This window comes from Vicugna pacos, chromosome 7 (genome assembly GCF_048564905.1).
Source record: "Vicugna pacos chromosome 7, VicPac4, whole genome shotgun sequence".
In the NCBI taxonomy this organism is placed as follows: Eukaryota; Metazoa; Chordata; class Mammalia; order Artiodactyla; family Camelidae; genus Vicugna; species Vicugna pacos.
Window position 1 is genome coordinate 63,844,672 of NC_132993.1, and position 17,543 is coordinate 63,862,214.

Below are 17,543 nucleotides of genomic sequence, written 5' to 3' on the forward strand. Positions count from 1 at the left end.
GCTTATTAGCAGAGAACTTTCTTTATTATAATAGCTATCTAACGGCTCCATTTATAAATCATTCCATTTTAATTTCTCTAGTATCTTCCTTTTCACTGGATCTCCCTTCATCATTTTTCTTCCACACGGACTTTTTTTTCATAGAACTCTTGACCTAGGAGGACCTTAAGGTAACATTAGTCCAGGGGTTTCCAAGCTTTCTTTCAGGTGTGAGATCTATTTCACATACAATCTTAATGACTGCAAAGCCAGGAGTGGAGGGGCTGGAACTTGCCCCCCTTGAGGTTACATTCACCTTCACTCCAGCATCCCTAAGACACGGAGGAGAATCATAAGTCTCCTTTGAAAACCATGGATAGTCAAAACTTTCCTAATTAAACCCAGATGTGTTTTCTGTGTAGACTCCTCCATTTCTCCAGCAGAAAACCCTCTAATCTACTCTCCACTCTGTTGCTAGTCTTTCTAAAATGCAAATATTCTCCTAAAAGCACACCAATAACAATACAATAATCTTGAATCAGCATGGCATACAAGGATGTTCCAAATCGCTTGTATTTAACCAAATCTTTTCCCCTATATGCACTTAAAAAAAAAAAAACAACTTTTTGTTACTGCTTCCTTTCTCCATCTACCTGAAAACCTCCTATTCACTATTTAAGTCCTTCTCATCCTCTGGGCTAAAAGCATTTACTGGAAAAAATACAGTACGTGTGCCATACACTATACAGGTGGCGTGGGACACACACTGAGGGAATGCAGAAAGGAAGGACACTGGCCTCATAATTCCTCACCCACCAGTTAAACAGGCCTGAACTGATCTATAATTTCCCTCCAGGGAGTGATTATTTTCTCCTTTCTTATCCATCCCTTCTCCGCTGCTTAACCCTAACCCTGACTTATGTTGCTGTCCTGATTTCCTCCTGGTTTCACTCCCCACCTCTCCCCACTCCCACAAACAATGTGCAGCTCTAAGGTTCAGGCAGTGCTCCTTGGCACCTCCTCTGCCTTCTGGACAGCTCTACCAGGGGTCACCTGCTATCATATAAAGTTCAGAAACCTGAGCTCTCTTCTTCCTCTCCCTGCACTGCCACTCCTTTTTAATGTCCCCATTATTTTCCACGACTTCATCAATCACTTAGTTCCACAAGCTTGAAACTCTGAAGTCACCTTTGATTCCTTTCTCGTCCGTATCATTTACATATGAGATGTGTCACAACAGTTCCACAACAACATCCTTCTGATCTGACTTTCTGGAAGCTATGCACATGTAGCCCAGCTGACAGTACTTCTGAGATGAGCAGGGACTATGTCTGTTGGTTTACCACCGCCTGCAGGCACAGTACCAGGCACAGAATAGATGCCTAATATTTCTTGTTGAAAGAATAACTGAACGAGCTAAAAACATGTGATGCTTACCGTAGCATAAAAACTGCAAGCAAATTACCTAGTAATAAGGCAACGTGTTAGTACATTTGGGTGCATTAGTAAGATATTATAGCACAATTAAAATAATATTTTCAAGCATATATTAATGGCTTGGAAACTGCTCCCTATTTAATGTGGAAATAAAGAGAAGCTGAATATGAAAACCATAAATTTTTTATGAACCCAATTGTGAAAGTCTAGAAAAGACAGTATAAAAATATTTAACACTGGTTACCTCTACATGGTGATTTTTGTTTTCATATTGCTTTAAAATTTTTGGTTTTTTTATATGCTTAACACTTTGAAAAAGTATTTACCTTGTAAATAACTATGCCTATTAATGAGGCTGCAAAGAAACATGTATAAGTTAAAAGAGGCGTGGGTGGTATTATAACCCATCTCCCCCACCTTGTTTTTCTAAAATTGACTTTAAAAAAATGTTGCTTCATATTTTTGGTATCTACTCTAACATGATTGCTTGGCTCTCTAATTCTGTCAGTCTTTATATAGTTGAGTTTATCATTATATATGGTACTAATTTTGCTAAAATGCCATTTTAACCTCATTATTCTTGTCTTTAAAAACTGTACTGTCTCCTTCTTACAGATAAAATAAAATTAAAAGTCTTCAATCTATCAAAATCCAGTCTTCAACATCCAGTCTTACCTTCCATCCACACAGAACAGATTCCTACTGCCCCTCCTCCACACCTGTACCATCTTGCATTGCCTAATGGCCCCCATCTTCCATATTCTACTTCAAATTTGTACTTTCTTCAATGCTTAACAAAAACGGCCTTAGCAATTTTCTCTTTAAACACTCACAGCCCTTATGTATAATCCTGCAATATCACGCATTTTTACAATTAAAAAATGCTAGAGCTGCAAGACAGTACTGAAATCATTTAGCTCATCTTCTCCCTTTACAGATGCAGAAACTACAATCCAATTAGAAAAGGTGGCTTGTTCTGGGAAAAAACAATCTAGGATTGGAATTATACTTTTAACTCTTATTAGAGTTCAGTATATTTTAATTAATACAGGATCTACTATTATTACTGGGTCTCCCATCTGCTGATCAACTGCTCAGCAATTTTTCATGACTCTATTCTTAAAGGTACGTCTTGCCTGCCTATCTTGATTGTCCTCACTTTCTCCAGGGAGGACACCATGGCACACAATTTCTTCCCATCTCCATGGTACCTAGTGCCGCAGAGTGAGTGTTGAAGAAGTGTAGTGGATAGCACCTGAAGCAACCCAATAATGGGAATGATGATACAAATCTGTGATAGCAATGTTCCATCTTAACAACGAGGCTGCTACATCCAATTGGATGGTAATCCCCATTGAAGGAAGTAGTGTCAGCTTTCTTTTACATTCTATATGGCTGTTCTAGACAATCACTAAAACCTCAGGCTTATGGTTACCTTTAAGATTCTAGAGAGCCAGGTTAAGGAAAGAAGGATCGAAACTGGATCTACAGATGACATCTCTGCAGTCAATTCACTGAAAAACACAGAGGCTTAAGGAAGATCTGACTCAAAAGCCAGGCTGAGTAGTAGATTTCAAAGTTGCAAGTGGCTCTTTTCACACACACACACACACACACACACACACGCACACGCGCGCGCACTCTCTCTCTCTCTCTCTCTCTCTCTCTCTTTTAAATTCTGAATGACATATACGAAGAAGAGAAACATTTTAACAACTGCACCAACTAAATAATGTACAACTTGTTAACAAATAACGGTGGATGAAATCCCATTGCAAGCCAGAAGATGCAGGAGACAGGGAAAGGTGAGCCCCATGGCATTAATCAACATTCAAAGGCAGGGAGAACTAGGACAACCCCCAGAGACATTCACACCAGCCCCTCTGCCGTGGCTGCTGTACACTGGGCCGTGAGCCACACAAACCCAGAAGCATCTGCCAAAGGTCTCAGACAGCTGTGCAAGCACTCTCTGCCATTTGTCCAGCTATTGTGAAGTGACAAAAGAACGTTCCCAGGATTCCATCAAGTAGATTTCTTTTTCAGTTCAGAACAATGTGACTAGAATACAAATTTTCTTATTAATTCTCATTTTGCCATTCTAAATATCATATTTACCTCAATGAATGCATCTACTGTTTATTTTCACAGCTAACAGAGGTGAAGAGAACACATCATGAATATTAAAAAGTGAACAATGCAGAAGAAATAAAAATAAATCACTCTTATCCCGTAAGTGCAGAGTTACTGCTTAGAGAAGTAGGTGCCCATTCACCTGGCCATTCAAAATGTCTTGAATATAATTTGTCAAAATTCCATCACTTTCCTTCCTTTCTTGTATATGAGCATCACAATTTCAAGGAAAACAATTTAATAGTGAAATCTCAGACTGTAGCACATCCAGTCCACCTTACATATATCAACACAGTTATGATGCTGCAGAAGTGAATGCACTGAATTTGTTAAAAATGTAACTCTTTCCACCAAAGGAAGGAAAGAGAAAAAAATAAGGAAAGAAAACCTTCAAAAGAAAAATATAAAGGCTCTACTGACTGATCTTTGCTGCTTTTCACATAAAGACTCAGTGTGTGGGAGTTAGTATGTTAGTCATCTTGGGTAATAAGCTAATAATTGTGTGCTTCCAAGTTATTAACCACCTTTCTAGATACAGTTCACAGGCAAATGAATGGACTTAATCTCTGTATTAAAACACAAAACAAACCAAACCAAACAATCCTATGTTTCGTGACTTTTCAATGTTGATTATCTCCTTGGCAATGCTTTACCAGAGGCCAGATACACAACTGCTGCTTTGGAAATGAGTCTCTGGCACTTTGCAAGAGAAGCCCGTGAAAGTGGACTTAATCACATTTAAGTCAGTCCCCTTCAGACCAGACATAAAAGGTTGCCAAGGAAAAGCATTTTTTCCCAGTGATTCAACCAATACTGGGTTAGTTAAATTTCTCCTTCCAATGATCACACCACCCCTGAGAGTCTGCTTCTTTAATGTGTCATACAGCTAACATTTGCAAAATCAAACAACTCAGTGGAAGAAATGAAATATTTAAGACGGTAACATTTACTGCCAAAAGAAGTTTGTAGATTTCTCTTTTTTTGGTCATGTCAAACTCTTCAGGGTAAAACATTACATTACTTAATTCTAAAGCAGCAATTTTATAAAGATAAGGATCTTTATCTCCTAATTACCAAAGGATATTTTACTTATAAAAATCACTACATATGTAAAAAACTACAGTAAATGAAGGAGTTATTACTGTTAATCATGATGCTTATCTGCATTTAAGGGTCTCTGTCCTCTAATAAGAGCAAACAGTAGCTTAGTGTATCAATATTCCCATGGAAAATTTACGATTTCTTTCTTCGATTTATTAAAAGCCTAGTCATAGCTCAAAGGTCTTTGAATACCCATAAAATTGGGAAATAATTGCCATAAAATTAAGAAATAATAGCAAAATCTCCATACAGGAAGCAATCCAACAAAGACAGTACCTACTGGAAATTACTTACATTATAAAAATAATATCAAAAATTGAAACACTAACTAAGGTATACCAATAAACTATGCTTTCAGGAAACTCACTTTTTGGTACTACTGCTATGGAATATGCCTCATTTATATAACCATTTCCTTTTCTTTTAAATTCATCCTGAAATAATGTATAAGTGGCAGTATTTCTTTCTATATAAATTTCCTCTGAAGTTTTCTGATTTCAAACCATAGTAAATCAATGATTTTAGCATAAAAAATCAGTACTTTGACAAGGTTATATAAGTATTGTTCAATAGCTATCTGAGACTGAATAGTTAAGTGGAATCTAAAGTTTAGGAAATTATTATCAGAATATAATTAAGTGGTATTATTATTATTATACTTGAGCTTTAAATAAATTAAAAAGCTAAGTATTTAAAGATATATCTTAGCACAAAAATCTATATGATGCAAACTACAGTCCATTAAAATTTCCTCTCCTGCCATTTTTTTTCAATGATACAATATATGAACAAGTTCATTGTATTTTTGAGAAAATAACTGTGGAAAGTTATTTAAAATAATTAAATGAAAATAAAGTCTTGGTTAGAAAAAAGGAAAAGAAGGTATGTTTATGCTACAATTACACAAAGGGCCATGAAATATGAGGAAAAAAATGATTTACTCTTGGATGGGAAAGCTCAATTTCATATCACTTCTTTGTAATATAGCCTATGGGCTCAATACAATCTCACTGAAATCAGTAAGTGATTTACTCGGGAACAGAGACAGGCAAGTGTCTCATGAGTTCAGCTGAAGGGAAGGATGCAGAAGAACGGTCAATAGATTAATGAAAATTAAGTCCAATTAAGGACTTTCAATTCTAATAATTTTCCTTAACTAACAGGATAACTATGCAAAGGTTTCCGGTAGCACTTTACAACAGTTAAAAACTATAAACAAGCTATCAGTATGGGACTGATTAAGCAAATAATATCTCATCTGTACTTATGAAACACTCCCCTGTCATTAAGAATGGTGGTACGTTTCTGGATTTCTTTCTCAATAAAAGGTGTTAATTCCATTATTGTTAAGTGAAAATAGAAAGTTACAAAATACTATATAAATATGACTTAATTTTTTAAACATGTGTAGAAATGGGTATATATCAAAATACTAAACGTCATTTTCTTGGATGGTAGGACAAAGGGGTCTTTCAACTTTTATACTTTTTGACATTGTGGGAATTTTTCATAATTATGAAGATGGATTATTAAAATCACAAGAGATTATTTTAACATTCTGTATGGTAATTTATGGATAACAAGTAATACTTAAGAAAAACTGAAAGGAAGTGGATACAGACAGCTTCTGGGAGAAGAAACCAACAGGACAATATTTTGAAGAAAGTCGCTGTAATATTAGGGACACTGCTGTTTGTCCACTTGCTGTGAGTACACAGGGGTGCCTGTGACAGAAGATACTGCATGAAGGAATCACATGTGCTTTGGTTCTCTAGTTTCCATTCTCCTTTTCTTATCATTTTAATGCTGATACCAAGGTGAACATGGTGGTGATGGAGTCTCAGTTCGTATCTCTACACCTGCCTGCAGTCCTTATACTTACTACTTAATGTGAAATCTACATTTTAAGGCTATCCTTGCATAATCCAATAAGTACATCTCTCGACATAGTCCATACTAAAATGCGCCCCAGTGATTTCATATGGGAACTTTATTGAAGAAGAGAAGAATATGATAGTGTGGTTACTACTACAATGTCTATAGTCTGAATCATTTTAACAAAAGGAGCTCTTATTCCATGTGTTAAATAAGTTTATATGAATATTAGCTAACGCGAAAGTTCCACTTAACGAAAATATCTGGTATAAAAATGATTTGATAAAAATAATAACAATATATTTATGGGGTGCTTATTATGTGTCAGGCATTGTTCTAAAAGCATTTTGTGTAATTAAGTGAATTATTCCTCAAAACCATCTATAAGGTAGGTGTTATCATTATCCCTTATTTTACCCATGAGAAAACTAAGGCTTAGAGAGCTAAGTACTTTGCCCAAGGCAACAGAGCAGGTGATAATTCCAGGTTCTTTAGCTACAGAACAAATTTCACTTTTATTTTTTGCAGATTTAAGAAAAATTAAATACTTTACATTTTAGAATCGTTCCAGATTTATAGCAAAGTTGGGACAAGTAGTACAGAGTTCCTCGATTCCCCTGACCAGTTTCCCCAGTTGCTGAAACCTTACATTATAGGGAACGTCCGTCACAACTAAGGGGCACGCACTGGGATGCTGATGTTAACTGAACTGCACACTTCACTTGGATCTCACTAGTTTTTCCTTAGTGTTCTTTTTCTGTTCCCAGATTCCTTGCAGGACAATTACATTGAGCTGTCATGTCTCCTGAGCCTCCTCAGTTTCTCAGACTTTTCCTGTTTTTCATGACTTTGGCAGTTTTGAGGAGTACTAGTCAGGTATTTTGCAGAATCTCTCTCAATTTGGATTTGTGTGATGTGTTGTTCCTGATAAGGCTGGGGTTATGGTTTTGGGAGGAAGATCACAGAGAGGAAGTGCCATCTTAATACATTAAGATATATTAAGGGTACATGAAGGGTACCAGCTACCAATGCAGCTTATCTTTGATGATCTTACCCCTGAAAACCTGGCTGTAGTAGTTTGCCTAGTTTCTCCATTTTGGATTTACTATACTCCCTCTTTCCATGCTCTACCTTTGGGAAAAAAGTTACTTATCAAACCCTACGTGTAAGTGAGTGGGTTGGGGCGGGGGGTTAAGCTATGCCTACTTGAAGGGAGGATGGCTGTATAAATTATTTGGAATTTTTCTGTCAGAGCTCTCACTTTTAACCTATTCTTCTATATTGCCTTTGATGTCCTATTCTTTCTTACCATTTTGGCATATTATTCACATGCAGTGGTTTAAAAATATAATTTTTCACTAATTTCCTGCTTTTGCAAAGACGAAAAATATTTTAGAATTAAATGTGGCAACCAACAAATTTGTTTGAAATTATTTTCCACTACCACTGTAGAATTTGTCACCAAAGGATGCAGTCGAAACCAATTTTTCTCAGAAGCATTCTGAAAAGAACTTACCAGAAATATTCGTTCAAGTTGATCCTGAATGTCTTTCATTCCTGGAAAAGCAGCAACTCCTTGGATCATTTCAACAAAGATACAGCCGACTCCCCTAAAGAGAGAAGGAAGAATTGTTACAAAAATTTCAATATATTCTGCTTAGAAAACTAAATCTGGAATTAGAACATCTACTCCTACAGGAAAGGAACAATGAATAAATAATATTCTCAATGGGTATAAAGGGCTGTATGACACGTACCGAGATTCCATAACATCCCTTTCTCTGTCTACTGCCCAGAAAGGACTCCAAATAGATGCAGCTATACTAGGCTCAGAAAGTGGTGGAAACCAATAAAATGTAAACCTCATTGGTTTCACCTGACTCACAGGACACAGCCAAGAAACTCCTTAGCCTGATACAGAAACCCTCCACAGTCCTGCTCTACATCTTTTTCCAACCCTATATCACGAATTCATAATGTATTGTCTTCTCTAGCTGTCGAGAGGGCTCAAATCTCTCTTTGCACCAAAATCATTTGGGGAACTTTTTAAAAATGCGAATGATCTGAACACAAACCTCAGAGATTGTTTCAATCAGCTGGAGGCCAGGCATTGACTCGGGCTGCTCAGGTGATTTAGGGCAACTACACTGATGATCTCTAAGCCAGCGTGACCTGCCCACGGGCCAAGCATAAACTGCCACAACCTGGCTCAAATTGCTCCACTACCTAGAATTCCCTTTTTCTTCATCTATTTGCTCTTGACATGCAAATCCAACCCAACCTCTGTAATCTAATTACAAAGCCTTCCATGAGCATTCTGCCAGACAGGACACCTCCGTTTATGAGTTTGTTAAGCTCTTATTCAGCATATTGGCCATCTATTATAATTAACTTCCTCACCTAGCTTAGCCCCCATGCTCACAGTCCTTACCTGGCACGGCAGGTCAGCATATCAGGAGACCTAGCCCCCTAGACCACAGAAGACTGCACCTAACTCAACAGGAACATCCAATCCATAGTATAGGCAGAGAGCCAATCAGATACTTCTGCTGGAAGTTTGGAAGATCAAGTCACTTGGGAGCAGGACAGAAAGAAACTAGCATATGTAGATGGGATAAGTCACATTAATGGCAGAGAAGCAGCAAGAATGGCCACTTTCCTACAGATGGAACTCACCGAATTGATCTGGTTCCCACTTTCTGAAGGCCTCAATGCTCAGATAATCCAGTGTTTTTGCTAGATCTCTCTATCTTCCAGCAATTCTCCAGGATTAAAAAAAAAAAATGGCTCTACCTTGAATGGGTTTAAGTTTCCCGAAAGTATCCTAAAAAAATCGTAAACATATTGGGACACTTCTTCAATTGCTCCACTCACATTCAATTTATGGTGAGCAAACCCTTATATATTTAACTTATTTCAGGCCCTCTGTAGGTTAAAGACAATGAACTTACTTCTCTATAGCTGCCCCAGTTGTACATAAACAATGTTTTGAATTAAAGAGGTAATACATTAGCAGAAATCTCCTCTCTATGACATCATGTAATTTTTATCCAAATTAAATACCAATAGCATACGGAGTCAAAATGACTGAAAACAAACACAAGCTACTTTATATCATAAAAAATAATTCCATTTTAGTAATAAGAATTAATTTCAAAATCAATGCTCTAGGGTGATGGGTTTTAACACAAGCTGTTTCCTTTTCAGATAAGAGGGAGATCAAGATCATGATGGCGGACTAGGAGGCCATGGGACTCACCTCCCCAGCAAGCACATCAAAAATGTAACTACAAGTGGAGCAATTCTCACTGAAAACTAACTAAAACCCGCAGGAAGACTTTTGTACAACCTGTAGGAAAGATTCATACAGAATTAAGTAGGAAAGGAAGAGAAGTGATTGGGTTGGGACTTGTGTTCTGGGAGGGGACTCAGAAGAAGAGGGAGATCCTCCCTGGGGAGGGAGCTGTCTGGGCCACGTATCAGGCACTCCAGCCCTGGGGTCCAACAGCAGGAAGAAAGATGAGTCCTCTTAGCTCGTTAGAAAACCAGCACGACTAACAGAAGGACTGTAAGAAACCTAGAGTCCACTTGTGAAGCACACACACACACTTGCTTACCCTCAAAACAAGGCAAAGAGAGCAAATTGAAACTGCACTGGACTCTGGCCAGTTTCCTGTGACCACTTTCATGTGGACGCCCCAGCTTGAGCCTAGTGTTCATTCTGGCCCCACTTGCTTCATGATGCAGCTCCACACTAGGGTGAGGGCTGCCACAGTCCAGGGGAGTGCGCGGTTGTGAGAGATGGAGCCAGCCAGCTGAAATAGCATCTGAATGAGGGTGGCCACTGCTGGCGCCTAAGGGAGCAGTGCACCAGATCAGTCCAGTATGCCCAGAAATTCTGCCATTTGCAACAACATGGATGGACCACTAAGTATAGTTGGTATCATGCTCAGTGAAATAAGTTAGAGAAAGACAAATACTCTGTTATCACTTATATGTGGAATCTAGAAAATAAAATAAAAAATGTATATAACAAAACAGAAACAAACTCACAGATATAGAGAACAAACTAGTGTTTACTAGTGTGAGAGGGGAGAGGAAAGGGGCAAGATCGTGGCATGGGATTAAGAGATACAAACTACTATGTACAAAATAAATAAGGAACAAAGATACATTGTACAGCAGAGGGATATATAGCCATTATTTTGTAATAACTTTAAATGGAATATAATCTATAAAAATACTGAAACAGTATGTTGTACACTTGTAATATAATACTGTAAATCAGGTATACTTTAACAAAAAAGTATAAAAATCATAGTAATAATAATAAAAAATTTTAAAAGATTTGAGAGACAACAGATATCAAGAGTTATTTTATTGATATACTAAAATGCAATGATACTCTTATAAATATTGGGGCTTCAGATATCCAGTTAGGTCTAAAATTTCAATTTCGTGGTTTTTCACATTTTTATACCAAGAATTCTTTTCTAAGGCTACTGACCTACATTTCTACTGTCTCCTTATTTAAGTTGACATAAAATATCCTGACTCTTTAATAGTTACCAGTACTTTCCTTTTTTTCTATTCAGACTGTAAACTTTATTCTCTACCTCTGACCTTAGTCTCTCCCACCACAAGCTGCAACTGTGAGTGCAAAGACCCTCAGCAGAAGCCACCTCCACCCACATTGTGTACTCTGCCAAGCGACTGGTGAGGTAACCTTTTACACTGTCAGAACTATTTATGGAATTCTTTTACCACTACTTGTGCTTGGTTCATAACATCTCCATAATTCGTTACTTAGAACAATTTAAAAGATAAATCTATGCTGCAACGCTACTCAGTCGGAATAAGATGATATAGCACTTCTGTAGGCTCTTATCTGCTTAGCTGGCTAAGGGATTTGGACTCTCATTTCTAATGGATGTTTCCTATGCTGTCATTTTTCAAAGATGCTTGAGGGTATACTAATGAAGCTGAGAGAATTATGTTTAAAGGATTTAGAAAAAGAGAGAAAGCACAACAAATAAAAAAGTAGAAGTATAAATATATCAGCATCTTAACATAGCAGAATACTTTATTACTGGAGTTTCTTTATTGCTAAACAGCAATAAAAAGCCCTTCAACTTAATACGGAGGGACAACTGCCTGCTTTCCTCTTTTTTTCTTTTTTCTTTGCTACCCTCCATTAGCCCTGTGCTACCTCTCTATTGATGGATTAAGATGACTGCCTTGAGTGGTTTACTGACAAAGAATTCAACCACTTAAACTCTTTATTTATGACATATAATCTTATTTCAGGAAACATCTCCTTTAATTTGCTTCTTTGCGGAATTTGAATCATTGTGTAATTATCAACCACTTAGTCTAAATTTTTCAAGAATAAGAATTTGGTCACAAAAGCTCCCAATTAAAGGTGTCACAGGATGCAATGTGTTCAGACTCTTATTTTAGGATTAGTTACCAGGCAAGGTAATATATAAAACACCCACTCATGCTCACACACCTTTAATTCTTTTGATCTTAAAATTTACTAATTTATTTTATGCCACAGCTATGCAAATATTTTTTCATTATGATTCAAATCAAGATTTTAAGCAGAATTGATAATTTTTTGTCATTATAAGCAGAGACAGACCACTTTTTAGTCCTGAAGCTCATACAATTTGGGAGTTCTCATTATGAAAAATATACAAAATTATGAATTAAAAATTGGGTACAAAAGTGAATTTAGGATGAGAAACATTAATCAAAAGAAATTATAAATTTTTAAAGCTAACAAATGTGGCAAATAATATGTAACTCAGAAAAATAATACAATATATTTATTAATGGTCTGACACCCCTCCTAATACTTTTCTTTCTACAGTTTTGGTAATATTCAATTACTTCTTCCATGAAAATTCTGTAATATATTTCTCTATAAAGAGAACAAAGAGATAATTTAGTTGTTCCTCTAGCATAATGATGACTTTTTTTTCCTGATGGTATGGAAAACTGTTTTTTTCCCCCAGCTTTACTTATTATTGGTATGGTCACATAAACTTTTAGGACTGTTGTCAATTTGGGGAAAATGTCTCTCACACGTCTTTCAAATATGTATGTTATAAACACAACAATTCTAAAACATTCTACATAATTCCCATGATAAGGTATCAAAGGAGCACGAGAGGACATGCTTAGTTAGCTCAATGTCGGGGGCGAGGAAGGACCTGCACCAGTGGAACCCAGTGGATAATGATGTGGTGGAGCCAGGAAGGAGAACGGTGCTTCCAGGCAGAGAAAACAGGAGCCAATAACTGAGAAATCTTGAGAGAGCCAAGTGCTATTGTTACGGCTCTGCGTGGAAAAGGGAAGGAAAAGTCAAAAAGAGAGTCAGAGTCCATACTCTAAGAAGTCTGTGTTTTATTCCTAGGCTAGAAATTCTCAATTTTCTTCTGTATCCTAATACTCACGGAGAACAAAGCTCACCAGTAGAGGACATAGAGTGGAGAACTGTTATTTTAACAGCTTTGAGGACAGAAGCACTAGTTGTAAAGCCACTTCATTCTTTCCCACTCATGGTAGCAAATGCATGGGACTAATGATAGTAGAAACCCTCTCTCTACTGGGTGGGGGCAAGGGTAACATGCAACAATACACAAGGGCCCACAAACTACAGACCATGTGCCAAATCTTACCCAGTGTCTGTTTTTATACAACTTTTGAGCTAAAAATGGCTTTTAAATTTTAAAATGGTTGAAAAGAAACAAAAGAAGAATACTTGAACACGAATTCAAAGATACATGCATTCCAATGTCCACAGCAGCATTATTTACAATTGCCAAGGTGTGGAAGAACCTTAAGTGTCTATCAACAGATGACTGGATAAAGATGTGGTATGTATATACAATGGAAAGCTATTCAGCCATAAAAAATTAAAATTTGCCATTTTCAGCAACATGGATGGACTTGGAGGGCATTATGCTAAGTGAGATAAGCCAGAGAAAGAAAATATTGTACAATATCACTTAAATGTGGAATCTAAAAAATACAACAAACTAGTGAATAAAACAAAAAAGCAGCAGATTCACAGACACAGAAGAAAAACTAGTGGTTACCAGTTGGGAGTAGGAAGTGCTGAGGGGCTATATAGGGGCAGGGGAATAAAAAAAAGGTTATCATTGTTAGGATTCAGATTCTAATCACCTAAATGTGGGTTGAGGCCTGAGGTCCTGCATTTCTAACCAGCTAAGCAATGCCAATGCTGCTGGTCACAAGACCAGAAAACGAGGAGCAAGAATCCAAAGGAATCTAGGTAATTATGTTTTGAAAGGAGTTTTATAATTCAGATTAATTCTCTAAATATGCATCCAAGCTCTACCCAAGGGGGCCAAAAAGAAACAGTAGACTAACAAAAATAAGTTAGATTAAATGCTAAACACAATCTAAATTTAACACATAGGGATGCAATACCAACTCAGAAAGGTTCCACATTAATTAACCTAATAGGTAATTTTATTTAGCCATGGTTCACTGAAATACACCATTATGCAATTAAAGCTAGTGCAATTTGACGCACAAAGTGGCCATTTATTTATCTCACTTTTCTTTACAAATATATATATTTGTAAAATAGAACAAATAGAACAAAGAGTTTTGTTCCCTGGGAGGTTAGCTTCTAAAGGACTAAAATTTAAAAAAAAAATTTTTTTTGGCTAAACTTGCAAGAAAATTTATTACACATAACAGATGTGATCTTTTCACGTTGGCATTTGCAGTATTTGAAAAGTGAAAGATTAAAAAATTACATTCCATGTGCCCTTGGTGACTACTGAAGGAACTGAATTGATTAAACTGTCACTCATCATTTGCTGTGGTTAGTGCTTCATTAGGCACAGATAGGCACAATATATCTTAGTCAAATACTTCTATGGAGTGCTTAGCTCTCAAGGAATGAAAACAAAACCAATCCAAACACTAGACTGTGGGTAAAAGCCCATCTCAGAAGACATTCAATTCAAAACAACAGATTTTCTTATATAAGGGGAAACTTTAAGATTTATTTATCAGTCTATGAAAGAAAATTATACCTCTCAAAAGTTGTGCTTACAAACTAAGCATATCAGAACAAAAATTAAACAAAAGCAAAGAATGAAGTACCAGAAGTTAAAGAGGTTCAATAACGCCACGGCCCAGGGCGGCCTGCTGCTGACTGGGGAGGAGGGGCCAGGCAGTGAGAGGGAGCCTATTGTCAGTGTCCCCATCTGAAATACGACTTGCCAAAAAGATCAAGAAGCCTAACCACCTTAAACTACTAGCTGGCATGAGTGCTTTAAGTTACAATGTTTATTCTTGCTTGTACATTTTAATATGCACATATCTATGTACGTATTTTTAGGGTATGTATTTCAGTATACACATATCTCAGTACATATATGTATTTTAGTGTGGGTATGTGCATATGTATATATACACTTCATATAATACAATTATTTATTTTATATATTATATATAAATTATATATATATATCATAATATAGAAAATGTATAAAGTATATACGCATGTATATATATATTTCAATCACATGGGAAAGCTGTTTTTTTGCTCCCTGGTCTAGTTACCTACCCAGAAATCCAGGAATCATCTGAAGCCCTTGCCCTTCCAATATCACTCTCATGTTGTCACATCCCAACTATTCCTAAATATTCCTGATTTCCAATCACCTTCCCCCCTCTCCATTTTTCCAACCTGCTTCTTCAACTCTGTCCTCCCATACCTACAAATATCAGCTTGTTCACCCCTTGGTGGGCTACTTTTTGTCCACGGCATGGCCTACATGTCCTTCCTCTAGCTCTGTCAACTTTCAAAAATGCCTTTGACAAGTCAGACAACTGCCACCTGGTGACATCTCCCCTGATCCTCTACTTCTCTTCAACCATCCACCAAGGATAAATGTATCACTGTCACCTCTGAGCCATCACTGTACTAACTGTATACCTGTGTTAGCTTATTATGCTGTTTTTCCTTCTGACCTTAAAGGCATAGATGAATTCTTCTCATTTCTATAAGCCCCAGGACCTAATCTGATGCCTGGTACAAAACAGGTGTTCAATAAACATCTTTCAAATGAATGAGTGAATGAATTCCATAGTCTGAGGAATGCATATAAGAGAGTGCAGTAGAGAAAGGAATTTGAGTTAGAACTAATATCATCATACAAAACTAAACACCAGAAAAAAATCAGTTCAGTCACTTCACCAAAATATCTAAACCTTAACTTCATTTATGTCGCTCTGAAGGAATTCCAACGGTCTCCATGGAAACCTCTGGTTCAGCAGTACAAATTACTGGCCTGCTAAAATTTAGAGACAGAGGGACTTTATGCTTTGATTTTTACATGTAAGGAAATTGTATTACACATTTAAATGTCTTAGTTTCAGTCCCAGAACCTGAAACTGTTACTCAGAATCCTGGGCCAGTGAGCCCTTCATCATACCACGTCTCCTCCCCAGTTAGAACAAGTGTCTTTATTTAGTTGGTCTGGTCAGATTAAAAAAGAAGAAATAGAGATGGCAAATTTGTTCTCATTCCTGATGACACAAATGCTAACAAGGACAAATACAAACCCAAAATCAAGTCTTCAAAATTCAGTTTGGGCAGGAAAATAATCAAAACTCTCCTTAAAACTGGAGTCTATCACCATTGCTAGTGTACTGAAAATAAGATGGTTTTCAGTGTTAAAAAATGCTTGAAAATTGCAAACAGACTCCCATAGATAATGAAGACCTCCAGAGAGAAAGTTAAAAGATATCAGCCACAGGTTATAGATAACTGGGAATATTCAGACGAGGAATATGCAAAGCAGTAACGATTAACACAAAAATTTAAATAGGAAAGGCCCTTAATGAGGACCACCATAAAGGAAAAAAATGTAAAGCTCAAAATGTTTCACTGAACAGCAGAGAAGTATTATTTCTTGTACTATGGAACAATAAAGGAAGAGAGAAGTCCCATTTGATTAGTCATGTAAAATGCTACCACTGAAAGCACTTCTCCAAGGAATATCTGTAGACCAGGAAGGACAAGAAAAAACAAATTAATAAGCCTTGCACATCTTTAATTTCTGTTTATATGACAGCTGATGCAGAACAAGGAAGTCATATTTTAAAATTTCTCCCAGCAAATGTATTAATCCTCCTGTAATAACGTGGAGAATTAGGAAAAAAACTGTTCATGAGTAATTATCTTAAAGATCAAAGCAAATGATGCATTCTAGTAATCTTTTTAGAGACATCATATCTAGTATATCACAAAGACAAATCACTGCTAAAATCATCATGTGAATTACTTTCCCATAAGGAGAATTCTAAACTTCAATTTATAGAGTGTTAGGTTGATATATTCAGTTCTAGTCATCAAATGGCATAACTGGGCTTTGACGGACTATGGTTAAAAATGCTGGAAAGAGAACCACTAAGATATATGACTAGATGGATGCTATCTGACAGTGGAAAGTTTGACAGCCATCTTAGATAACATATGATAGACCTGAAGGCAAAGACTTTCCCATTATAAATCCTCACTGTCCATTTTTTTGTAAGGTCTGTGGGCTTCTTGGCATATTCTCAAGGACTTGCCCTAGAATGTGGCTGTATAGACTAGATAATAGGTACAGACTACAATACGAGTGACGCCCCCTGGAGTTGTGTAATGCTGCAGCACTAGCGGGTGCTGCTTGAGGACAGGGACTACTAGGTCTTTTTCACTCTTGAACCTTGGAAATTTGTTAAGCTTTTGTGGAGTGAATGAATGAATAAAGATAATCATGTTGTGTAAGACAGACCTTAGTGAGAAGAGGGCTGCCCTGGGATTCTAGAGGTGCTTTACCCCTCTGTGCCGCCACTAACCAGCTGGCTTGAGCAACATAACCAAGAACCTTCAGACTGGGGGCGTGGGGTGGGGGTATGTGTGCAGGGGTATAAAATGTCCATAAAACCACAGTGTAACAAAACTATAAATTGATTTCACTGGG

General features: G+C 36.9%; 1 protein-coding gene across 13 annotated transcripts in view; it reads right to left on the reverse strand.

Moving 5' to 3' along the window:
* The window catches only part of CDK14 (cyclin dependent kinase 14), a 566,062-nt gene that overhangs the window by 169,666 nt on the left and 378,853 nt on the right, over positions 1 to 17,543 (reverse strand). For all 13 annotated transcript variants that reach the window (XR_012074504.1, XR_012074505.1, XM_072965036.1 and 10 more), the window contains one exon: positions 8,039 to 8,132. Coding sequence is in view for 11 of the 13 variants with exons in the window: in XM_072965036.1 (XP_072821137.1) it covers positions 8,039 to 8,132 (94 nt within the window). In the remaining 2 variants the exon portion in view is untranslated. The remainder of the gene's footprint in view (positions 1 to 8,038; positions 8,133 to 17,543) is intronic.